Source organism: Rissa tridactyla, chromosome 1 (genome assembly GCF_028500815.1).
Source record: "Rissa tridactyla isolate bRisTri1 chromosome 1, bRisTri1.patW.cur.20221130, whole genome shotgun sequence".
NCBI lineage: Eukaryota > Metazoa > Chordata > Aves > Charadriiformes > Laridae > Rissa > Rissa tridactyla.
Genome location: NC_071466.1, coordinates 138,790,793 through 138,816,582, shown reverse-complemented (window position 1 = coordinate 138,816,582; position 25,790 = coordinate 138,790,793). Strand labels below are relative to the sequence as shown.

General features: G+C 40.0%; 1 protein-coding gene across 5 annotated transcripts in view; it reads left to right on the top strand.

Moving 5' to 3' along the window:
• Positions 1-25,790, top strand: part of LOC128908446 (potassium voltage-gated channel subfamily KQT member 1-like) — a 516,130-nt gene that overhangs the window by 273,910 nt on the left and 216,430 nt on the right. For all 5 annotated transcript variants that reach the window (XM_054198677.1, XM_054198695.1, XM_054198699.1 and 2 more), the window contains exons 13-15: positions 20,208-20,283; positions 23,833-23,927; positions 24,921-24,961. In XM_054198677.1, the coding sequence (XP_054054652.1) occupies positions 20,208-20,283; positions 23,833-23,927; positions 24,921-24,961 (212 nt within the window). The remainder of the gene's footprint in view (positions 1-20,207; positions 20,284-23,832; positions 23,928-24,920; positions 24,962-25,790) is intronic.

The following is a 25,790-nucleotide window of genomic DNA, read 5'->3' as shown; positions in this document are numbered from 1 at the left end:
CTTGAAATATTGTTTTTTAGGAAGATAAAGTTGTGAGAACCTTTGACTGATCTGTAGTAAAATATTTTACTGCAATTTCATTTGCCTGAACAAATATTTTTAGAACATTAACAGAAATGTATGGCATACATTTCAAAGCTTATCGTATAATTTCATGTACAAATATTTATATACATGGTCCCAGGGAAGTTAAAAATGTAATGTTTTTATAGAAAATATACAATACAAAGTATACTTTCCATACAGTATATAGTATCTAAAATGGGAGAAGAGAGAAGTTTCTTTCAGTATCCCCTAGAAAACAGCTTTCATTTAAAATGCGGCTGAAAAATGTTAGCAAACAGAAATTTTATTTTGTAGTGCTGATAAACCAAGAAACCCAGATACAGGACTTCAGAGATGCTGTTGACGGAAATTAGAAACATCGCAGTGATTGCAACTGTAGGAACTCTGTGTGTGACAGGAGTAGCCTTTGCCTTTGCTCGCTAAATCTTCCATCCCACACATAATCCATTCAAACCTATAGCTTTTCACAGCGAACAGTCATTGGCTGATTCTCACTGGGTATTTGAGGGGAGGTTTGCAATGCAAGTTAACCCCCGCTCTGAATCCTTGGGTCAAGCCTTCACCCGGCTCCTGCTCATGTTGTTAAAACCTAACCCGGAGTTTAAGTACCCCTGCCCCTCAACCAGAAACTTGCCAGCAGCCCTGAGCTCAGCACAAGGAGATGAGTCCTACCTTACATTTTGTACATATGTAACGTAAATATACACTTAGATGAGTGAGCTTACAGACTGCCAGGTCGAGTACCCTCATTCTCAAATCAGTACAGGCTGTTTTCACTGCCTTCTTTCCCTGCCAGATGCAGGTACAAGACAACACTTTGTTCTCAAACCTGCCAAGCTTCACCTGTACTTTCACAAGCTGTCGAGCGCCTGTTGTGGCACGCAGAGTTACCCAGTTGAAGTTGCTGAGGCTGAGCCAACATAACAGCTCACCGCTGCTGACGGGGGCAGGTCCTGCTCCAGCTGCACACCTCTCTCCTCTGCTGATCATCGTGCGATATTGTTCTGAGCCAATTCAGATAGCTCTTTCAGCCCAAGAGCAGTCTGACAAAACCTGTGAACTGTTTCTACCAGGTCAGTGCAGTCAATTGGCTTAATGAGCCTGAAGAGGGGAGGGGCGACTGTCGGGTGAGAATCAGGCGATGGTAGGAAGGGGAAACAAAATGAGATAGTGCTGCTCCTTTCTATAGTAGCAGAATGTCAGTTTGATTTAGCTAAATCATTTAAACTTGCCTTCAAAGCAATTGTTTTTTCACCAGTGTTTAACTTTAGTCTTATTGTTTCTGCTTCAGATTTGAGGAAGTTCTTCTGTGTCCCAAACATCATCTGTTTTCTTCAGCTGTAATATGAATTAATCTTAACCAAAATTAATCCATCAGCTCCCTCTGCATCCTTTGCATTGATATTAACACCCATATGAGCCCAAAGTGATAAATCTAGGAGCTTGAACTAGAGCTGTGACAAGTGCCTTTCTTAAAGGAAAAAAAAAAGAAGTTTTGGTAGAGCTTTAGCATAACTCTAGTACATAACTGAGAACGAACAGGACCATGGCTATATGCAAAAACAGTAAGAACAATGTGTTAACAAAGCCAAGCATACAAATTTGCTGGCCTTCCATCTTAAAAGCCAATTAGGATGTACTAGTAGAATGTGTCACGGAGCAGCAAGGTCTGGCTGTTCCCTACAGGAGGGCAAACTGGGATCCACAGGTGATTCCAGTGTGAGCAGTGCCCTTACCAGCAGGGTGCAAACAGTGGGCAGAGCTGGGAGATAGCAATGGGTCCACTGACAGCCATAGTCAAGGCAAGAGCCAGGTCCAAATCCCAAACGAAACAGAGTCAGAGACAGGACTGGGAATAACAAGGCTACTATGGGGGTCCAAGGTCCATCCAGGAGACAGGACCAGAGACAAATGCACCTACAGCATAGCTCTGGCAGGGTCTGGTCTGAAATGGGGCTACTGGCCCCATGGGAAGGAGTGAGGGAAGGCCCAGGTGAGGCTGGTCAGGGCCACTAAGGCCTCTTAGTGTCCTCAAGGCCCTGAAACAGTGATGGCCTTCATAAAGTGATGCTGATTAGGGCTAATCAGTCAGTTAGGAGGATTTTTCTATGTGCTAGCATTCTTTTTATTTAGTTACCCATTCTGGAAATGCACATTTGGACACAAAAAACCTTTGTCACCAAACTTGGCAGGTGGACCCTGAGCACTGGGACAGTGTGTATGTGTCTTGAACCGATCTACATCTGAGCTACTGCAAGCCACCTCTTCCTCCTTCCCCTCTCTGTCCCCTACCACCTGCTGCTGTCACCTGCCCTACAAAGGTGATTTTGCTCAGGGAACTAATCCAACAGAATTTATTTTTTTTCCTCCCCTCCAGGATTAGTTTTCAGGCAAACGGATGGCCTGACCTGACTCAGTGTGCAGCTGTGAGGTCCCGGGTGCAAGCTAGCAGTGAGATCTGCTGCCCATGCACACCAGGAGTAAGACTGCCTCCTCTCAGGAACAGCATGGTCAAAGCTTGACCTAAGCCGATTGTGAAACACCCATCTGAATTTTGGCTTGTATTTTTAATATCCATTAAAATCTGCTCAAAGGTCCCTTGAAGTTGCAAGAGAAAGGTTACTCTAATGCTTTCTGTGACATTCAGTGGTCTTTGGGTATGCTCCTGTGTTGTGCTATTTACTAAGCAGCTATGGTTCCTTTTTTGCAAATTGGTTCCCACTGTGTGACCAGGTCAAATGCTGTCATCCATTGCAGTAAGAGCTGTTGCAGTTTTAATTCTGACGCTGATATTTCTTTAACCTTGGTGTGTGTTTAGTGATCATTAATCTAAACAACTGTTGGATTTTTATACAGGAGTTACTGTAAATGTAAAAGCATTCAGCGAAGTTAGTACTCTTGCTAGGAATTTGAAAGCCATGGAAGAAGGTAGCCAAGGACTGTCCAGGACAAACATTTCCTGGTACTGAGTAGATACCAGGAGATATTCATATTCACATGAAATCTACAGCCTTAGAGGTGGGGGGAAACCTACTTCTAATTTTTCACAGAACTGCTCGAGGGTAACACTAGGTTATTCCTAATGATTTCAAGATTTTAGATTGTGATTACTGTTGAGTTTCTTTTAAATCAGAACTGAACAGGCTAATCTGAATATACCTCTTGCTAATGAGTTCAGGACTGTGACGCTGGGCAGAAGAAATAACCCTAAACGCTTTGAGGACCATTAACTTTAATGTTTGCCTGGTGACGAAAGAATAGTCCAGGCCGTGTGTCTGGGCTTTACAGTGTATTTTTTTTTTTAGTAGTGTGATGACTTTCATTGGGAAACATTGAAAGGTTCAAAATTAGTAAGTGCTGCTATAATACACACTTAAATCTTACATGGAAAAACATCTCAGTTTACTTGCCGTCTCAGTTTTTCAATAGCAAATGTCAGAGGACAGAGCAGAGATTGCATTAAATGAGCAGCTGCTGGTTTTTTTAATCCATTTATGCTTCTTACATAGTCTGTCAGAGTAGTTGCTGGTTTGTTTATTTTCCCCCCACATAAGATATCAAGGCAATAGGTTTTGCTTCATAAATACAGGATTGTCCCAAATAATGTTCATGATGCAGTCTGATTTTGTTCCTGAAGTAAGATACCTACACCTTTTTACATTTATTTTATTTTTTCAATACCCTGTAGAAATTTGGCTTCTCATAGCTTTATCTGGTTTTTCTGTATCTCATTTAAAAATCCTGCATTTGAGCATGCTCTTCTTTGAAAGGGTTAATTTCACCTCTGCTAATATTATATGACTCTTTTCGTTATTAATGCAGTCAACTCATAAACAGTTTAGAGGGTACTGGCCTTGGAAGTACTTTCCAGGAGACCAATATATCAAATCAATTCTGAAGTCCCTTGACCTCAGGATAGAATTACAGGTTTATAATTTACTCAACACTTACATGACCCAGAGAACAAAGGATTGCCAAGTCAGTCAAAACTAAATTACTCTTGACCTTAAATTAGTCATTTTCATGCTATTAAAACTGTAGCTAAATCACTGTTGAGATTATTTTGAGCTTATAAATCGGGTTTGTATTTTTCCATATTTATGCTCACAACCTAGAACTATACATATACTTTAATGCGTATTTAATTATTTTCTGAAAGTTACCAAACCGTTCAGCGTAATTCATGGAAGTGTATTAGGTGTTTTTATTTATACACATATATGTGTGTCTTCAAAATGTCCAGTTTTCTTGTGAATGAAATGGATATATGTAATATAGATCAGCAAGGTATAACTGATAAGGTGGAGTGGTGAAAATCCTGTAGGATGATGCCAGCTGCCTATTACTGCTTGAGAGATTCTGCAGCCCTTACTCGGGTCCAGGATCAGCTCTATCTGCGTTCGGCAGGTGAGGCATGACAGAGCAGTACGTGTTGCTGACAACATACATTGTTGATGATATTTGTCCCACTTTGCAGATGTGCAAAAATAGTGAGGGTAAACAACTGAAGAACATTCCCTCAACACCACTTTTAACTGCATAATTAGGGTACCATTTTGCAAGCCTTAATTTTGAACATAACTCATGTACAGGATTACTTAGATGTGGGTTTGCAGAATCAAACCCTTCATTAATTCTGATCAGATCTTAGCCTATGCAGGTATTTCTCATCAGTCATTTGGAAAGTTAGCTAGTTCCTCCTTCTCTAGGCACTTGCATTAAAAAGCTATTTTTGAAGGTGTAGGAGAGGTGTGTAGGTGCGTAAACACATGCAGGGTTTAATGCTATGGCTGCCAGGAACAGAAAACTGCAGTTCCACAATATCACCTGATACATTTGAGAAACAATATGTAGAGATACTGTATTTTTTGAAACTTGCTGTGCATTTTCAGTACCTTGGTAACGCAGAAAGAGTTTTCAGCAGTCTCCGGAGTCTGTAATAACTGCATCCTCAGACTGCCTCATATAGAAACTCAAGTTGATGGGAGTTGCTTTGGGCAGAAATAATGACTTCACCGCAGCTTTCGGAAGGCTTTCATTTCGGAAAACTTCCATCGTGTCAGGCAGACGTGAATTCCTTCAGAGTCTCTAAGCCAGAAGGAAGCATCTCCACAGTGTTCATAAGCTCAATGTTTGAAAGCATTTTGGTTTTTTAGGCCGCGTTAGGTCTTGACGAAACACACTGGAGTTCCACTCTGGTCAACCAGGAATACAGTCTTCAACAGGATGCTGCAGTCTTGATTTAAAGACTGTCACAGGCAATTTATCACATAATTTAAATTACTCTAATGGTTGATTTGCATTTGCTTGGTAGAAATTGGTTTTGGTGATACTCGTTGAGTTCATAAATCCACCAGAGCTCAGCTGAAAGTTGATTATTTTTTTTCCGTCGAAGCTTTTGATCCAAATATTTGAAAAAAAAAAATAGTCTCTTTGGTTTGAATGAAAATGGTCATTTTTTTCAATTTTTTTTCACAAAACTAAAAATATGTTTCCTGTTGGATTAAATTCTATATTTGACTAAAAAAGAAACCTTTTTCTCCTGCAGACATGCAAAAATAGCAGAGGATTAGGATTATGAAGCTCCTAGAAAAGGTGTCCTTCTGTCATTTAACATCATCATGGATACAGATTGTGAGAGGCATTAAGTTCAGTTCTTCCCTCAGTTTGAAGGGATCTGAGCATGTTGTTCCCTAGAAGCATGCTCTGACACCTGATCACAGAATATTCTGAGTTCAGAGGCCAAGGCCCAGCATCCCTTTCATGTTCTTCCACTCCGAAAGGAAACACCCACAGAGACAGGGGATTTAAATAGCCTTCTCCCATCAGCCAGTAGATGCCTTAACCATGAGGCTGGAGAGCTGCTTACAATTCTTTGGCTTGGTGAACATTTAGTTATTCCATGCAAAGTGGGACAAGCCTAGCTGAGAGGAGAACGGCAGAGCCTCAGGTGCCAAGGCTCTCTTCCTCTTAAGTGAGGAAAAAGTAGGAGAAAGTGGAAAGTGTTAGAAATAAGAGATTTAAAGGAGGATATTAAACAAATCCTAGGTGGAAGGGTATTTTATGTGCTGGTTTATTAGATAAAAATAATCTTTTGATGACACCAAGCTGTGTGGTGCAGTCAACACGCTGAAGGGAAAGGGTGCCAGCCAAAGGGACCTGGACAGACTTGAGACAGGGGCCTGTGCAAACCTCATGAAGTTCAACAAGACTAAGTGCAAGGTCTTGTACATGGGGTGAGGCAATCCCAAGCACAAATACAGGCTGGGTGGAGAATGGATTGAGAGCAGCCCTGAGGAGAAGGACTTGGGGATGTTGGTGGATGAGAAGCTCAATATGAACCGACAATGTGCGCTGGCAGCCCAGAAAGCCAACCACATCCTGGGCTGCATCAAAAGGAGTGTGGCCAGCAGGTTGAGAGAGGTGATTCTCCCCCTCCAGTCCACTCTTCTGAGACCCCGCCTGGACTACTGCGTCTGGCTCTGGGGCCCCAAACATAAGAAGGACATGAACCTGTTGAAGCAGGTCCAGAGGAGGGCTGCAAAGATGATCAGAGGGCTGGAGCACCTCTTCTACGAAGACGGGCTGCGAGAGTTGGGGTTGTTCAGCCTGGAGAAGAGAAGGCTCCGGGGAGACCTTATAGCAGCCTTCCAGTACCTAAAGGGGGCCTACAGGAAGGATGGGGAGGGACTCTTTATCAGGGAGTGTAATGATAGGACGAGGGGTAACAGTTATATAGAGTAGATATTAGGAAGAAATTCTTTACTGTGCGGGTGGTGAGACACTGGAACAGGTTGCCCAGAGAAGCTGTGGATGCCCCATCCGTGGAAGTGTTCAAGGCCAGGCTGGATGGGGCTTTGAGCAACCTGGCCTGGTGGGAGGTGTCCCTGCCCATGGCAGGGGTTTGGAATTAGAAGATCTCTAAGGTCCCTTGCAACCCAAACCATTCTATGATTCTATGATCTTTCACAGTTCTGTAAATATTTTCCCTTCTATATCCCAGTTCCCTACATTCTGAATTTGCAAACAATTGTGTGCTCACCCATTTATAACATTAATGATGCACTGAAAATATGCAATTCAATGTCCTGAGCAGAATATTGCTCATTCTGTCATGAACGGTTTTTAGAGCGAGAACGCATAGGAGGTAATAACAGATGTAGCATAGACATATCCAAAAGTACAAATATGTACGGATGCCAGTTTTGAAGAGCTGTTTTCTTATTTTACATTAATCTTTGAGAATACTAAAAATGACTCCTTTATTCTGTCCTTAGCTCTTTACACAGTCTGTACAGGTTAAGAGGCCTGAGAGTGTATGGTGTTGACGTGCACATGGCCAGTTTGGGTAGCCAGGAATGGAGTGGACTGTATCGTGCTGTGGATCAAACTGAACATTTCCCCTGATGTGCTGGGGAGAAAAGCGCTCTCTCTGTTTGTAACAGAAAAAAGAGCTGCTTTAAAGCCTCTGTGCTTGAAACTGTTCATCTCTTTGACCAAAAATTGCCACATAAAAAAGAAGAAAAAAACCACCCTGATATTTATGAACTATTTGCCTGGATCTGTTGCCTTGAAGAAAGGTATTTTGCTTCAGATAAGTGATAGTATCAGGTTAAGTTGATTATCACTTGTGACACTATATAATTCAGGGAAATTATCAGCTATCGCTCAGACTCAACTGGTTCACTAGGTTATTAGACACATGTGATTATTCTACTGAGAGCTAACTTAAAGGTGTTTTTGGGTAGTATAAAATGGCTTTATTTCCCTTATAGTTCTCAAAGCACGAGGGTTGAAAATTTGAGAAAGAGAAAGATTGAAGTGATGATAATATGAATTTTAAGATGGAGAGAGGAGCTTAAAACTTGAAACTAGTGGGCCTTCATGGTTGAGAAGTCTGGTGATAGGAGAGATGAACTGTTGTCTTGCTAAATGTGAACAAAGTAGATTGTGTGCAAAAAAATGTTCCTGTCTGATTCCTGGTTTGTCAGCCTCTGCTTCATGTCATGTGAACTTAAGTATCTTTGATTCATGGAGTGTTGTGTAAACGTTTGTTGATTTCTATCTGTTCTGGTTTACACTTCTGCCCTGAGGTTTGCTTTGAGTTTCAGGTTTGGGCAAACTGAAATTGTCAAAGTAAATTCACTTCAAATTGCAGCGTTTCAAGTGGTTTTGCTTCGAATCCATGCCAAACCTCAGATTTTGCATAATTTCTTTTTGCATAATTTCCAAGCAAAAAGATAAATTGTCTCAGGCTCCTCTGGAATGGGGTTGAAGTTTATAGGTTTATGAACTTTTAGAAAACTAAGCCTGTAATGCATCACCAAACCAGTTCAATATTGTGAGGACTTGTTGGAGTATGAGAGGATGCTGGGAAACGTCTGTATAACAGAAGGATATTGGAAGAGAAAAAACATTTCCTTATTTCAGCTTCAAGTGGACAGATGGTCATGACCTATTCCACATTTTTGGCACTGAAATTTTGGGCTTGAGTACATGAATACTTGAGCTGCTGCCTCCTCTCTGCACTAAGTTCCTTCAGATCCAGAATAAAGCCAATTGTTCAAGGACAAGGTAAAGCTAATTTGAGGCAACATCTATGTGTCTGTTCCTTGGATAAAAATATAAATTCTACTTCAGTGGGAGTCTTGATAGCATTGTTCCCAGTTTTTATTTCATTCTTACACAGAACTTCTGCGAGGAGTTTTCAGGTTGTGTCAGAGAACAATCAGTGAAAATGCATCAAATGAAATGAAGATCCCTTTGGGTTTTGGTGGGTTTTTTTTTTGGTTGAACATATTCCTGTATCTAGATCTTAAAAACAGCCTTCAGCATTGCTGACATAATTAATTACTTGTATTAAGTATTCTAATTACAGCAATTCAGGTGGTTAGCCACCTAAATGAGTGAATAATTATTTAGAAACACTTTTGTTTGCAATACTGGCATCCTCAAGGGCCAATTAAAAAAAAACCTAAACAACCCCCCCCTCAAAAAACCCAAAACCTGAAAGCTTGAGACTGTGAAGCACTGATAGGAATAGCTATTATCTGTTAATTAGATTGCCTCATGTACTCTGAGATCTTCATTTGCTAATAACTTACAGTGAGCACAGAGATGATGATTTTTCAAGTTGAAAAAAAATCTCAAAATGGAGCTTTTCCATGAGAAAACTTGAGGGGAGGTGGGTGGTGGTGGTGTGTATTAATTTAATTTTAGAGCAGAAGGAGTTAAAACAAAGTTCATTGAATGCAGGCACCGTTCAGAACACCATGATTAGTGGAAAAGTGTCAAAGTTAAGTCTTTACCAATATTTTAACTGGATCTGCCCAGAATAGTCTGCTGTTTCATAGGATTCACAGCTTGGATGTACAGTTCTTTAATAGTATCCTGTAAACTAGTTTGCGTCTTCTCTAAGGCATGTGGTCTTCATTCTCCACCAGATGATGCCATGTAGAGTATGTCTTCAAGTGTGAGTTACTGGGAGGAGAAAGGGCATAAACCAGATAAAATGCATTAATTTTATAAGTGGATGAAATATTTCCTTTTTTGGAAACATAAATGTGTATTAAAATGGGACAAAATGACACATATTATCATTTCAGGCTCAAACGCTTTCAGAATCTTTTGTTTCATAATGACTTTTAAAATATTTTTCCTGTGAGTTAGGATGGAAACAAAGACAGGAAAATCAGAATTCCCCAGAGCATGAAGACACAGATTTCCTCGCATACTTTGAAACCAGAATTTTTCCTGTTCTTTAATAGTAAGTCAGGAGCAATTGGTATATGAACACTTTCCTTCTGTCATCCACTGGCTGAGCTAAAGGTTTGCCAGAAAAAAAAAACAAATAATGCAAAGAGATAACATCTTTTCCTGAAGGTAAAGAAAAAATGCACAATCTTTGAACAGAAAGTAGTTTCTCAATGAGCAAGTGAAATCTCTTGAAATAAGCAGCTCAGCAAAACTTCTGGTTTCAGTGATAGCACAGGTGATGCTTGCAACTTTTTGCAAGATCTTTTTTCTGTAGTAAACTGTTGATAAGAACTGCATATTTTCAGTATTAGGCAAGTGAGGCCTGTAAGATTCTTATGCATGTTCTTACATGAAATACAGGGTGGAAAAATAATAAGTGTCTGTGGCCACACTAAGTTCCCTGTGAGGTTCTGTGAGTATGATCGCTATAGTCTGCAAAATAGTTTATGGACACTAAATTTTTTTAAGAAAGGAAGATCATGATTTTTGTCTGGTTTTGAAATGACAGTTCCTCCAATGGCAAAGTGATAGTCTTTCTTGGCACATGGGTTTGTAGATGCTGGTCTTGGAGCTCCAAAGTGGACTGTGACTTGGTGATGGGAGATCACAAGGCCATTCTGAGAAGAAATGTCTTTTTGACAAGACCTTCGAAAGGCAAATTTGAAGGTGATCAGGTAGTAAGTCAATTTTAGAGCTAGCTTTCGAGAATTTTTTCTGATGGTATAAGCTGGTTGCTGTGTACCAAAAACTCAGTACAAGACTTTAGGGGAGGGCAAAGTGATTTTATATTAAAATGGCTAGTTTCAGTGATTCACACTGTCATAATCACATACTCACAAATACCAAGATGTGTGTACCGAGCAGTCTCTCCACCATGCCTGTATCCCAGCTGCACGGATGCAGGTGGGCTGCTCGTGATTTTTTAAATTGTGCAGGAGGCCAAGTAATGCTCTATTGGGTCATCATCGTGTTTGCTGGGATCTCCTCAGGAGGGCAACCAGGGACCAATGAACCTTTTTTGCCTTTGGGAGCTGACAGCGATCACGGTCTTTTACCTTTCCATGCTCTCCCACCTCTGTGAATCATTAGGATTTATTCTCTGTCCTCTGTCTCCTTACCAGGGTCTCTTAAGACTCCAGCCCTGTTCTGTGTTTTCCCACCGTCACCTCTTAGGGGCCGGAGTCCTTTCTCAGTCTAGGTAGAGGCAGTTCTTGACTGTATGCTGTCCTTTGTGTTCCTGAATTGGATATTCTAAAAAGCTGCATATAAATGTGCCGTGATGTTGACGGTCTCAGTCCCACAAGCGCCTGCCATCCTCATTGGGCTTTTTCTGCTGTTTTTCTGTTTCTGATGCTTTCACACGCAGACCTTCCCATTCATTCTCCACTCTTGCCAGTCTAAGCATTTCCATTATGCATCTCTAGAATTACCGATAGCATGACTTAAACCACAGGCAGAAAAATAATGATAAAAATGTTTTAGGGTTTCAATTCCTCCTTGCAGTTCCCTACACCTCTCCCTGCCGGGCCAGAGGCAATGCATCTGGCACCGCTGAAGGTCCCTGGGGGAAAGACAGGGCTGGAAAAGGCTAAAATTGCTGCTACTGCAGTTGGAGAGAGGAGCCTAGAAGCTGAATACTGACAAATTTAAATAAAAAATAAGGCACTTCTTAACAGTATATAAAGGTCTTTATATCAAGGCCAGATGCCTTTCTGGAAAGTTACTTTAGTCTTACACAAGGTTTTTGGCTCAGGGCAAGGGCAGCTGTGTGAAATGCAATCCCCTGCACTGTTGAGCAGGTCACGTTCATGATCTAATGGTCCTGTTTGGCTTCAGATGCTGTGGATGTCTTGCATTGCCGAGTATCTGGTGAACGGGGAGGTAATTCCCAAACAGATTGCTCAGGTGCTCAGGAGAGGAGGAGCAGAGATTGTGAAGGTGGAGAGTGAAGAATGCTTTGGAAAACAGCCTCTGCTTAGGGGGCAGTGTCATGGCAGTTTACCCCAAGCCTGCAGATTAGTCTCCCTTTTTCCTTATCATCGTTAAAGGAAAAACATATTGTTACTACTTTTTTTTCTGATAAGTCATTCTATACGTAAAATACGTCTTCATTTGGGACGCTAATTGCCTTAAAATCTTCAGTGAAGTAAGCCTCATGACACCTCCACAACTTAGACAGGTTTTACACTTACTTTATAGACATATAAACTACAGTATAGCCAGGTAAAAGATCACCCAGAGGGACAGAGGCCAGTTAAATCAATCAATTCAAGAACCCAGGAGTTGTGTTTCCATAGCCCCTGCTGTAACTACTAAATCACAAGAGCTACTAAAGAAAGATCCTGCCAAAAGCCTCTGGTTTTTGTTTTTTAAAACCACAAGACGCATTTTGCTCAATTCCACAGGGTCACTCCTTAGTACTTGGTGCAGATTAATTAATTACTTATTTTTTAAAAGAAATGTAAAGCCTTGGGCAGCCCAAAAGCCATTGAAGTTTTAATTCTCAGAACTATTCCCTGACTTGACTGTTATCCAGTTCCTATTCAGGCAAGATAGGAATTAAGATTAATGAACCCAAACAAACTGGTATTTCAGAGAATCAGTCTTTGCCAGGCATTATATTCTCATGACAGAAAATCATTGAGGCATAAATACAGCGCGCAGTCATTGGTGTATATTAACAACACCACGTTGTTCCCATAAATGCTGAATACAGTGAAGAGGAAAATGAAGTCTTAAAGTTCATTAATTTGGGTTGTGGCATTTTTTAAAGTGAGCAAACCAGAGCCCATCCAATAAGGCTGTACCGTTCTGGTTTCCCCTGCACTGCTGCGAAGGCTATTCAGATTCCAGAAAGGCATCTCTTCTGCTGGGAGGTTGTTTGGCTTGGTGATGGCTGTCTCTCCGCTGCCTGTTACTAGCTAGGCATTCAGTTCTGTTGGCATTTTTCAAAAGGCAGATTGATGAAGACCAAGTCTGAAGGAGAGAGAAGCGAAAAAATACCTTTATCTGCTAGGATCAGCGACTGTTGTAATATGTGGGGTAAAGAAATGCCATTGTCTGTCGGCGTTCATCTGCCTCCCAAGAAGGTGATTGTGGCTAGAGCCTGTTTTCTAAGCAAATGAGAATTGGCATGGAGACAAGACCGTTTCACCTAACCTGGGACCAGAAGTAGTCATGGTACAGTGCTAATACAGGAAGTTATTGTGGCAATTTCTAGAAGCTGTTTGCTCAGGGGAAAAAAAAAAAAAAAAGAGAATCTTTCTGTGTTTGTATTTCCACACTGAAAAGACATCCCTATGACATCATCTTGTTTGTTCTGACACTGCAGTAAGAATGGAAGAAATAAAATGGCAGAAAAGAGACCAGGCACTTTTATTTTGCTGCCAACAAAACAGAGGAAAGATGTAACCAAAATATCTAATGGTTACTTTAGTTCTCAGAGACAGTTCAGCAGATGAATTGTTGTTCAAGGGCAGTTGGGCTCCCAGACACAAGAGCATTCTGTGGTAAGCTTAATTACTCATTTTAATTATGCATTTCAATTAGCAAGGGACTAACACAGAGCTTTTCTCCCACTTCCTCAATAAACCCACTTTGTAATATTACAGAACAAACTTGTAACTGAAAACTCCAACTGTCTAGGGCTGACAAAAACAACTCAAAGTTCAAGGGGGTTTCTTCTTCATTAAATCGCATTCAGTGAACAGGTTACATCTACCTCTGATTATTTTCAGGAGCTTTCTACTTTTTTTTTCTTCTGTTTGTGGACAACATCAAGAAAACGCCCTGCCCTGCTTCTTCTCCCAGTGGCGTTTGCTCTGCCAATATATTGTCTTGACAGTTGCTCCCTATAAATGGTGTCTTAGTTCTTCCTCTTCTAACAGTGTTTCTCCTCAGAGTTGTTCTTCTTTCTCTGCCCCAATCCCTAGGAGCGCTGCCGTAGGAAATCTGCTTTCTTTCTCGTTCACTTCAGGGAAGGCCAGGTTAGAGGCAAGTAGAAGCTGAGGCAATTGCAGTGTGGAATGAATTCGGAGAGGCAGTGGTGTATATGGTGATGTGTGGGTGGAGACAGCAAACCCCACAAAATCTTCAGCAAAATAACCAGATACCAAAATGCAGCCCCCCATGAACATGTCACTTCTGGTTTCTTTTCCATTTTGCCTGGGACTGTACCTGCTGAGGAGGGATTTGCAGAATCTGCATCATTCCTTCATAAATTGAGGCTGTCAGCAGAGCTTGATGAAGCCAAATAGGCCTCCAGGCTGCTCTGTTTTGAGAGAAGCCAATCCTAATTTATTTATAGTTTTGAGCCAAATGTGGGCTTGAAAAGAAAAGGTTCAGATAAGGATATGGTTAGAATAGAGATGAGGTAGGTTTATGGTACGATTGTGATTAGGAATAAAGGGAAAAATAAAGTTGTGCCAGCATTTTCTGAAATGTTCTCTGGGGTTTCAGCACAAACGGCATCTTATAAAATTTCCATCATGTAAGTGGTGGAAATTCTACAGAAGTATCTGTTCTTCACAAGGCTTTGATGAAATGTTACAAGACTGGAAATCTCTTCTGTTATATTTATGTTGTACTTCTCTGCTGCTCCTGGCTTAGAGTGAGCTCTGGAATCAGAATCATCGCCTGACATTTCCAGGTGTTTGCATGTCAGATTCAAGCTGCAACCTTCTCTTAACTTGAGTGGTTTAAAAGGCTCAAAGCATTCTATCTGGCTTTGCTTAGCTGAACGCAATACTAAATTTATTTTCATTTATTGGTAGGAAGATTTTTATTTTTTTTTCATTTGGATAGTGTAACTTCCCTCAGTATTTAAAAGACATTATATAAGCTTCTTTTCTTTATGGCTCTTGTGATGACAACCATCTCTCTCCACCATCTCTCTTTGGACTAACTGCTGCGCTTGTCTGTAATAAACTCTCTCATTTTATGTTCTTTATGAGTTCTGTTTTCCCACCCTTCTTCTCCCCCAACAACTTATTGGTGCATGCTGTCCATATGATGGGATGATGGCACCGTTTAGCTACATTTGAATATAGGGGATATTTATCTCTGCTAAACGTTGCCCTTCGGTAACAGTGGGAATCTGCAGTTTAATGAAAAATCTCTGAAAGTGTGCTACATGCATGTGGACACAAAAAGTACCCTGTGATGCCAACATTTCGTGTTTTGTATTGATTCTGGTAATGTTTCAGTGCAAATAAAGCTTGCTTTATATTTTACCTACTAAAATATCAGCCCACTTGAGGTAATTGTAGATGAGAAAAATTAAAGTTATGACTGAGAATCAAAGTTCTTTCCCAGAAACAGAGCCGGACAGTGAATACTCTTAGTCAGATGTGATGGGAAAACAAAAAGGCAGATGGAGGGCTGAGCTTCTCAAATAACTTCTTTACATTTCGGTTGCCATCACTGACCTAGTCAGTGTTTGTGCTGGCTTAGAAACTAACGTCAAGTGAACAACTCCAGAATAGATGATGCCGTATGTTACTCTGGGCAGGAGTTACAACATTATCCAATGACCAGTATTAAAATAGAGTTAGTGTGACTTTATATGTGTTTTCCTGCTAAGCAATCAAAACGTAACAAATTAATGAAGCTCAGCAGTAATCCAAGTACAGTAAGCATGTATCCTCAAACCAGTTTTGCAAATTGGGACAGAGCGCTATAATTGACCTTGCTGAAGTGGCCTTTATTTTCCACAGTTCATGATCAAAGTAGTTACGTTACACTGAATAACTCTTCTAATTCATGACACCTGAATAAACGGCAGGAAAACCAGCCTGGAATGCATGTTCCACTATCTGCAGCCATCCTGCGGCACCGCCTGAATAAAGTCCTTCCCCTTGTCTCTACACTGAAGTGAACTCTAATGATTAAAAACTGCTTCTGGACTGAAAGGTGCATCACACGGATAACAGGCTTGTTTGGAGACTTGAGCTGTGCCTCAGCATAGCCTGGAATAGTTGTAACTTTGCCTGGGTTTAGGGTCCATTTCCATATCTGTTTTTCACTTAAAACATTCCCTGGCTGTTCCAAAGCACATTAAGCTGAAAGTGATCGGACTCCATACAAAAGAAAAAGAAAAATAGTAGGTCTGAACTGGCCAACACAAGCTTTTAACAAACAGAGTGGTATATAAAAATAAAAGAAAAAGATCCCTGTGGATAGTTTCCAGAGTTGCTTTGGATTTGATCATCTGTCTTTCCTCCTCTGGTTCAATTATTTTCAACTGCAAATGTTTGGCTTCTTTGGCTTAGGCTACCGCCTTTCTGCAGTTAAAAAAAAAAAAAAAAAAAAAAAAAAGAAAAGAAAAAAGTGGGAAAAAAAAGCCTTAAATGTATCCAAGTGTTTTAAGTTAAAAGCAGTGACTTTTCACAGCGCTCGCTCAGCCACGAGCAGAGGACCAAAGCTGGGGCTGCAGTGCTTCCTTGGCACACAGCCGTCCCGCCAGGCTCTGCAGCCACACAGGCGTACTCAAAACCTGCGGAGGGGAAGGTGGAGGCAGCCAGCAAAGAGGGGCCCCTTTCCCCCTCATCCACTGGAATAATTGCTGGAGAGTTACCCAGCATCGGGTCAGGGTGGGGACTGCTTGTTAACATATACATTCCATCCCCTCCACCCTCTCGTCCTGTCCTACCACAGGGATGTGACAGCTCAGGAGTCCGTAAGCCAAACCAGGAAAGACTCATTGTAATTAAGGATAGGTTTGACTGCTTTTAAAATTGAACATCTTGCTGAGCAATCAGTTAGCGGAGAGGTAAGGAACACATACTGTTTTGCAAATGGGTCCAAGGCTTGGGACCTACTTGAAGACATAGTTATAGATGATGTCAGTATCATTTATGTATCCAAGTATATGTTATTTCAGGAGACGTTTCATGGTATCCATTATAGTTACACATGTTACAAGCTTCCATTATTTTTTTTTTTATGTGCTTATAACTTTCCAAACCCCTGATCACTTCCGTTCAAATGTCATTTTGTTCTCCTTTACAGTCTTTTGGGGGAAGGTTTTAATAAAACCTTCTTACCTGTTGTTTCGGTTAGAAGATGGAAACGTACGCCGTTGTGTGTCGATAAAACTCTAATCGTATTCTTTTGAGCAAAACATCCACAACAAACAACCTAGCCAGTAGTAACACCCCACCTCAGCATAGACCCCATCCTTACGAGGTCTAGCCTTTATGCTTGGTTTTATGGGTAAAGCTTTTAAACAACTTAAATGATTTTTTTAACATCCTGGAGAAGATCTCCTGGTGTCTGTGTGTGCCACTGCCCTCTGCTGCACAGAGGCAAGAGAGCTTGGCTGCTTTCACTGGGGCAGAGGTGTGGTCACAGACCCAACCGTATTGCTACTTAGAGCAAGTGCTCAGGTCCTACTGGCTTCATTTGGGAGTCAGAGCTATGAAAGTAGTTAAATCTTTATCTCCGTGGGAGTTAGGCACCATAACACCTGTGAAGATCTGTCTGTTTCTGTCTTCTGTCAGCAGAAAATGCCCTGTGGAAGGCGCATGCAAGTATGGTGTCCACCACAGCCCCCCTGGGTTTTTGTTTCATGAGTTGCGTATCTCAAAATATCTAGGAGATTCACTGCAAGCAGTGTTGTGTTTCTATTGAGCATTACTAAAGCGTGACCTAAAGCATCTCTGGCCTTTTGTTCTCTCCTGTTGTATGCTTCTGGCATGCAACAGACTGACACCATCAAGGCTGAAAAGGTTTTGCCTAATCCAAGTTTTTGGGCTAAAATATAAGGCTTACCAGGATAAATGTATTGGGTTATATACAGGGATAAATGAAACCTGGCCAGTAATAGGTGTGATTATCCACTTGACATCAGTGCTAGGAAAATAAAAAAATCAGCTAAAAATCTCTGAAAAGGTTTAGAATCACAGTCGGCCACACTGCCACAGTCCCCCGTCAGGAGGATAGCTCTGTTTACTTCTCAGAGCAGGGAGTTTAACTCATCTGCCAGTTCATCTCTGTCGTCTAAAGCCACTACGCTCCTTGTGGATTTATTGAGGCAATTAAGATAACACGTCCACATATCTCAGTCTATGGATTTGCACCTTTTCACACTCTGTTTTTTTTTCTGTTAAAGCCAGGATTCATGTGTTTCTGTCCCTCAGTTTAATAATAGTGACAATTAAATCTGAATGGTAACTTACTCCTTTTTAAAAATTTGCTCCAATTGAGATTGGTGTGGATTTTGCCAGTTGCAACAGGCCTATATCAAGCGCTTTTGAATTATAGTTAGGTGACTCTCTTTGCTATATTTCACAAATAAATAACTTTTCTCTCTCAAAATGAGGCCTGCTCAACTGTGCATCGTGTTTCAAGAGTCAGCCTCATGGTTTTGGACACTTAAACTTGATAACACGTTGGAAAAAGTCTTGTAGCCCTAATTTCTGGTGAAGGAGGGGAATTAGGAGGAAATTGCTGCCTTGATTTGTTTCCATCTCTGACTTCTTTAAGTTTGTCTATTTGAGACTGTTTAAACAATGCATGAACCATATCATATGGATTACCCCACCAAAAAAAAAAAAACCCAAACCCTCTTAAGTATATATATGAAGTCTCACATCATTTAGAGCTAGAGGATAATTTCAAGCTTTATCTTAACTGGCACATGAAGAATGTAAGCTAAACACTAAATCTTAAATTGTGATACTTCTCTAGTTCCAAAAAAAAATTTTTATATATATATATAAATATATATTTATATAGCTTGTACGGGCTGACAGACAAAGATTTCTCTATCAAGTATATGCCATTTACAAGCAGAATCTTGTCTCCATTCTAGTCACCAGCCACAGGAGCTCAGCTGGTGCCCTGAGTGTCAAGCTGAGAGCTTTTCTTTCACCATAATAAAGGTCCTGTAGGCTAAACTACTGGTAGGCCATCAGTGACACTTTTGAAATCCCTTTGATGGGCTTACACAAATGCAAAGATTCGTACTTAGCAATGCTGTTGATGGTATACAGCAATGATGGTTCTTGAATTGCGCTCACCCTGCTTTGTCTTCTGTGTGTTCGCATGTGTGCATGTATATATGTGGGTATGTGCACAAATATACATAGATATATGAAGTGTGAGGATTTAAGTAGTATAGACACCTGAATTTCACACATATTTTTGCATGTATTTAATATTAAACTGGGACTTGAAAGAGAGCAAGAAAAAAGCTAATGAAAGTTTATTTTAAAACCCCTGTTCCTGTGGCTGTGGTATCTCACCCAATCAGAAGCACTAATTCTATCAAAGAGATATTATAAAAATGAAAAATAATGGTAGTTCTTAAATACAGTGCCTGTTTGATTAGCTTTTATTTACTTCCCTTTGAAATAATACATGGCAATCTCTCCATTTTTTTAAAGACTTTATCTGTAAACCGTGGCATCCAAGTAGGTGGCCTAGCCAATGCTTCCTTTTCCCCCGTCAGATACATTGGGAAGAGGTGGCATATTATGTTTTTAGGAGATTTGAGAAACTTGCTGGCAAGCTTTCCTAGGGTTATCTTCACATGTCAAAGATGTTGTCTGTATAGAACATAGACTTCCTAACAATGCAGGTTCCTTGGAAGGCAAATTTTCTTTTATTTCACTCATTTTGAATGAATAAAATGGGGAAGGAGTCGGTTCTTAAATAAAATACTTGTTCTTTCTTACAATTACCGTATTCCTGCTTCCTCTCTACCCCTCCAAAATTCACTGTAAATAAGAGGGTGTGGTAATTAATTGCCAGCCAAATGGAACAATTAATGTTCTGCAAATACGGTACCTTTTGGGTGAAGTGATATTGTTAAGTTACAATATGTCCAGTTCTGGTTTTGAATATCAATACAGACAGCCACATGCACACACACATGTGTGCCAAGAGGGTATGTTGTGTTAATTTTATTTTTTTTTAGATGTGACACTTCAATTTTTCTTGCCTTCCTAGAGAATTCAAAGTACTTTTTAAAGGACTTAATTTCTGTGCAATAGAGCTCATGGGCAAACACTCAATAAAAGCAAAATAAGGAATGCAGTCGTGGTTCTAAAAACATTTCACATTCTTCAAACTGATGCCAGTTGTATGCATTGACAGTAATCCTGTCTAATCCCCTCCACACGTATTATCTTTGTACACCTGCTTTCATTGTCTCACTTATCAGTTTTTTATACTTAGAACCACAATCTACAAAAGGGTAAAGCAACACAACAAAATACACATGCACACACAGTGTGTTATGCTACAATTTTGTACTGTAGCCATAAAATATATTTGTAGATTTTGGTGCTTGGAGTTAACATCTTCCATTAAGATATTTTTCCTGCTTTCCCCCCCACACCCCCCCACACACTGTGCATGTCTGTGTTTGTCTTTCTTGGCAGATTAACAGAAGCACATCGAACAGCTGTAAAAGTCATCAGGAGAATGCAGTATTTTGTAGCCAGAAGAAAATTTCAGGTAAGCAGCACCATTAAACATAAGTACAATTTGTAGGCTTAAGTACATGACATTGAAAGTGCTCTGAGAGTGAACTTGCCTTTGTGCATGCGGTTGTAATAAGTCAAAAGTACTGTTTAGATTTTCAGCCTCATACTTACCCTATGTGGATATTTTCATAGCACGAGCAAAACTATCAACTCTCCATGGGTATAGTATGATACAAAAACCTTCTGAATTTTTGGAGTCATCGCAGTTATTTTTCACTTGTCTTTTTTACTGCATTTTTTTTTATTGTGATTCTGTTTGTTTTACTCTAATGACTAATATGTGGACTACTTACCCATCTACTAGGAGAGCTGAACAAAAGACTCTGTTGAAGCGTCTGCTAAAACACTATTATGGTCTATACCGATCATCTGACCACTGGTTAGAGAATGTTCAACTAAATGTGTGCTATGCGTGGCTGACAGATCAATAGACCTTACTGATAAGCAATATGATGTGAAAAGTTGCTTTCACATTTGTGGCCCACGTTTCCAAATTTGTTTCACAGAATGTGACATCATAGAGAGGCCTTATTTTACAAAATTGTGGAGCATATGCCCTCTGGAAATTTGCTGTCTTTATGAAGTCTTAAGTTAAATTTCTCAATCAGGTTACAAAGCGCTCAAAGTAAATGAGCTGCATTGGAAAAACTGTCTTATTTTGCCTGTTTACTAAATCCCATTATGATAAAACTTGTTTGGAATGTGGTTCTGGTATCATCATTCTCATCACCCATGTGCTGGTGATACCATGGAAATGAATAATTAACTTCTGGACTGATTTTCAAAGCCCCTGTTATTTCCGTCTGAAGGTTCATGCTTTTTTCTCCAAGAGGGTCCACTGCAAGTTAATCAACTTTTATAATCCTTTTGAAGAGGTTTTAAAAAGATAAAGCAAAGACCTAAATTTCAAGCAAGTTTGATTAGAGATGAGCACTTAATTGCAAGGGATAGAAATCTGAGATAAGCTCACAGCACTGAGAAGGTTCTGAATTACGGCAGACAGAAGAGCACATATATTTCCCAAGCTCATGCAGAAACGTATCTTCAGATGACCTTACCTTATGAAAGAAGACTAGGACAAGTCAGTTTGTTTAACTCATCAAACAACAGGAGAGCAGGATTATATTGCGAATACACCAGAGAGAAAAACACTATGGGAAATTTAAAAAATAAATTAAAAAAAAAAGATTAAAAATGCCATTCCTGGAAAATAAAATCAGTTTATAAATGAGTTAGGATAAACATTAGGATATTTCAAACCACAAGACACCTAATGTTCTGGAGCTGTCAGCCAGTAGCAGTCACGTCAAACCTTAAAAACTGAACTTGATCAGTATATGGAGAGGATTCTGTGAGTTGGTATTAGTGAAAAGGAAAAAAGTATCTTCCATTTTTTTCTTTCTCGGGGCTGTAAATGTAGCTTATAGGACTCCCCATGCCAATTAGATTTTGGAAGTTCAAAGCCGGGTAGTATCATTTTGAGTTTTGCATTAGGAACTCTAAGCATGCTGGAATGAGCATGCTGAGCTGAAATGGCTAGGATTTGGGATTACAGATGGAATGGACCGAAATGAAGGTTAAAGAAATTCTTCAAGTTCTACATTTACCAATCCTCCCTGGAAGCCCATTACCTCCCTCCTTAAGTTGTATTGTACTAGCATTTCCTAATAAAAACATGACAAAGACTGTGCCAAAGTTTGGCAGGACATAAGATGCTCCGAGCTAAAGCTTTATGGGAGGAGAGAAAAATGGTGAAAGTTGGAAGGATATTTTTACTATGCTTTAGAGAGGACTCGGAGCTGATGATTTGGTAAAAGGAATAACAGACAGAGGACTTCTTTTGAGGGAGAAAAGAAATTTCATTAGGAATGAGTAGAATTAATTATGCACATAGTAGCCCATGGGGGAGAGGGGAGGGAGGTGGGGAAAAATCCCCAGCACATCTAGGCTCTGCGCCATGCATCATGTTTAAATAGAGAGTGTCCAAACGAAAGGACAGAGGATTTAGCCAAAATGCTCTCAAAGCACCCCCGCTAGTCAATCTAAAGAGTGATACTGGCACTGTTTCTCTGGGTGAAGACAATAGGCTGCTTTTCTGGCCAGAAATAGTGATGTGTCAGCGTCTGCAAAAAGTGAAGCTGGGGAAGGGAAAAAAAAAAAAGGCAATAAACTGAAAGCTGAAACCTCCCTCCCCCGCAAAGTATCTCTTCTCACAAATGTGCACACAAACGTACATGCACACTACCAAAGCCATGAGCTCTTCTGAAAGTAATAATGCAGGGAAGTGCTGATGGCTGCGCGCAAGGAAGGCATTTTATCACGAAGAGCTTTTGCTTCTTCATTCATTTCCCAGGATTTGTTTCCATTCCAGTTCCATGCTTTCATGTGAAATTTCTAGGATCCTGTGGCTGCCTTCCAAGCATGACTCCAGCACATACTGTAGGTGTTCAATGCGTGTGTGCAGTGGTGCATGCTAATGGCTCTGGCTGAAGCTGTGGCAGAGTGGAAACAGACAACAAGATGACTAATGAGCTGTTTTCAGTAATTTCCAATTACTAGATTTGCAGTTTACCTTTCTTTTTTTCTTCTTTTCTTGAGTCGGAGCCAAAAAGGAGACATCTTGCCCCACATTTCCCGTACGGGTTGGTATGGCTCTGAAAATGCTGATATTTTCAAAAGGACGTCATTTGCATTTATTCCACCACACACACTCATTACTTTTACTTGATAAAATTTTACCGTGGTGCACTTTTTATGATCACATCACTTTATGCAAATTCTCTAGACTTGTTTCAAAATTCTGGCTTAGTAGTTACAGCAAGAAACCAGAGCTTGGCAGAAGCACCTGGATTCTCATTAGAATGGCAATAAAGCTGGGCAGATGGCATTTTTTTTAGCTCTCTCACTTTTCTTGTCTGTCTTTTTTATTTACTTGAATTGCACCATTTTTTCTGACCTCATAGGTATCATTAAAGACAAGACATAAAGCACAAACGAAGTCTATGTGCAGCAGTCCTCAGACTTATGCAAAGCATCTGTCCTCCCAGTTCCTTAAGCAACAGTATTTCTGTCACCAGAGATCTTTAGTCTTTAGAGGCATTTTATTCTGGGTCCAAGTGTTATGAATCGGGCCTATCTGTGTCGTTCAGTCCTCCGACATAATGATTAACATATGGTTTTGGAATGAGCCGAGAGATACCGCACATGATAGTCTTAGAAAAATTACATATCTTGGTTTTGTGTTTTTTAAATACGCTGTGAAGGTCTAATATTTTGCTCAGTGTGAAGTAACATGAAGACATGACTCTAACTGACAGTAACGGGAATCATTTGGCTCCATCTCCACAATAAATATGCGCTCTTACAGTGCCTACATATTTTTTATTCATTGCAATAACCATTGCAAAATGGCAAGCAAATGACCTCTGGAAGATAAAAAATAGAATGAAGGCCTGTGTGAAATAAAATTCAAGTTTAAACTGTACTTACCTTTCAATCTCATGTGTGACTTCTTTCACAGCAAGCTCGGAAACCGTATGACGTACGCGATGTGATTGAACAGTACTCACAAGGACACCTCAATATGATGGTTCGGATAAAAGAACTTCAAAGAAGGTAGGCCCTGTCTACCTCATGAAATATTTGATTTCCCTGGTGCCAGCTGGCCTTAGGAGAGATGTGTGCTTAATGAACAGTAATTGTCCAAAATTGCAAGCACAACAGGGAGCACAATATCCACAGGATTTAACTTGGAGTCATTTTTAACCCTTTTTATGACAGAGTTTACGATTATCCTTTATCCTCCTCCTCTTCTCCTCCAAGTGAAATTAAAAGAAATTATGGTGCATGCTGTGAAGTTTATAGTATGAAGTGAGCTTTTCTGCCCTTTTCTTAGAAAAGGAAAACTTTTCAAATAACGATCTGCCTTTCTATCCCCTCTCTGTGGTTCTCCACAGTTGAGAGAAAGCTGGTTCACTTGTGATCATCCCCTCTCTATCTGGAACTTTTCCCTTCCCACATTCCCGCTTGCACATGCTTTCTCTGAGTTTTTAGATTGCAACTGAAATATTTTGCCACAATACTATTCTCTTCTGTTTCAGCACAAAGTGCTTTTCTCTACAAAGTAACGCTGTGGACTGGGACACCAGACTGAACTCCTCTGTCCCATAAATGAAATGAGAGAAAAAAATCCTATTGAATGGAATCTACTGTGTCAACATATATAGATATTAAATCCGCCTGCATGAGATTCGAGGAATAGTTGCAAATATTATTAAGAAGCTATTCTGTTTGTACGCTCTTTCTTATTAGATTACATATGACACAGGAAAACTATATTTTAGTTACAACATAAAAGTCTAAGAAATAAAATATTAGTATTCACGAAAATAACAATAATAATATGGTTTGATTTTGGAAAACAAACTCTAAAGAACTAAACTGCTGACTGTATGTGCAGAAAATCATGCTAGTCTCATGTTTTACTTGGTTTTAGGTTTAAAGCTACCGTAAATTCTCATGTAAATTATGCTCCTATATTTTTCCTAGCAACAGAGTTTAAGTTGCGTAGTTAATTGCACTGCTGGTAATTCTCTGTTTGCTTTTCAGGTTGGATCATTCTTTGGGAAAGCCAGGTCTTTTCCTCCCAGGTATAGTGACTGTATTTTGTGTAAAATGATTGGCTTCATAACTTTGTGAAAATACCTATGGCTACAGTAATATGGATTTATAATCCAGCCAATTATGCATGAATATGTATTTCTGTTAGTAAGCCCTGGAACGACGCTTTAAAAATACCTTGCACTCAGGGGGTAGTGGGGTAAATGGAAATCAAGAATGAACGATAAAAAGTGTATCAGTGCACGATGAGTTGGAAACATATTGTCAGAATTTTTTCCACAAAAATGTTCTTTCTAAATCTTTTGTGCTGGGGGTTAGAATTTATGTTGCTGCAGTTAAAAAGATTTCTTCTTTTCTGAACAATCTATGGATTTCAGTTTCGGAAAGCTCAAAGGAAGATGAAGGGTATCATTCAGGAAGAACTGGGGTAGCCCTCAAAGCTAGAGTAGTAAGAGTGGTATGAAATTCAGTCATAAAAAATGCAAGATCAGGCAGAGGAAAACCAATAAAAAAAAATCTCCTACATGCTAATAGTGGTGAACAGTCTGGCATGTCTGGGAAAAAGAAAGGCTTGGTATGCTAATTAATTGTAGGCAAACACCAACTCAATATAAGAAAATGCTGTGATATATCCATGAAAAAGCTAGTCTGATCTTTGGATCAGGAGAGAGATTTTCAAAATGTACAGGAAAGCGTACGTGTCTTTGCACACGACTCAGGTATGGCCTTATGTGGCATATTGTGCAAAGATTTGATTCCACATCTTTAGGAAAGACTGAGTGCAACAAAATACGGAAGAAATACTAGGGTGACTAGGGAAAAGGAGAGCCTATTCTATTAGTGGGAAATAGAAGTTTG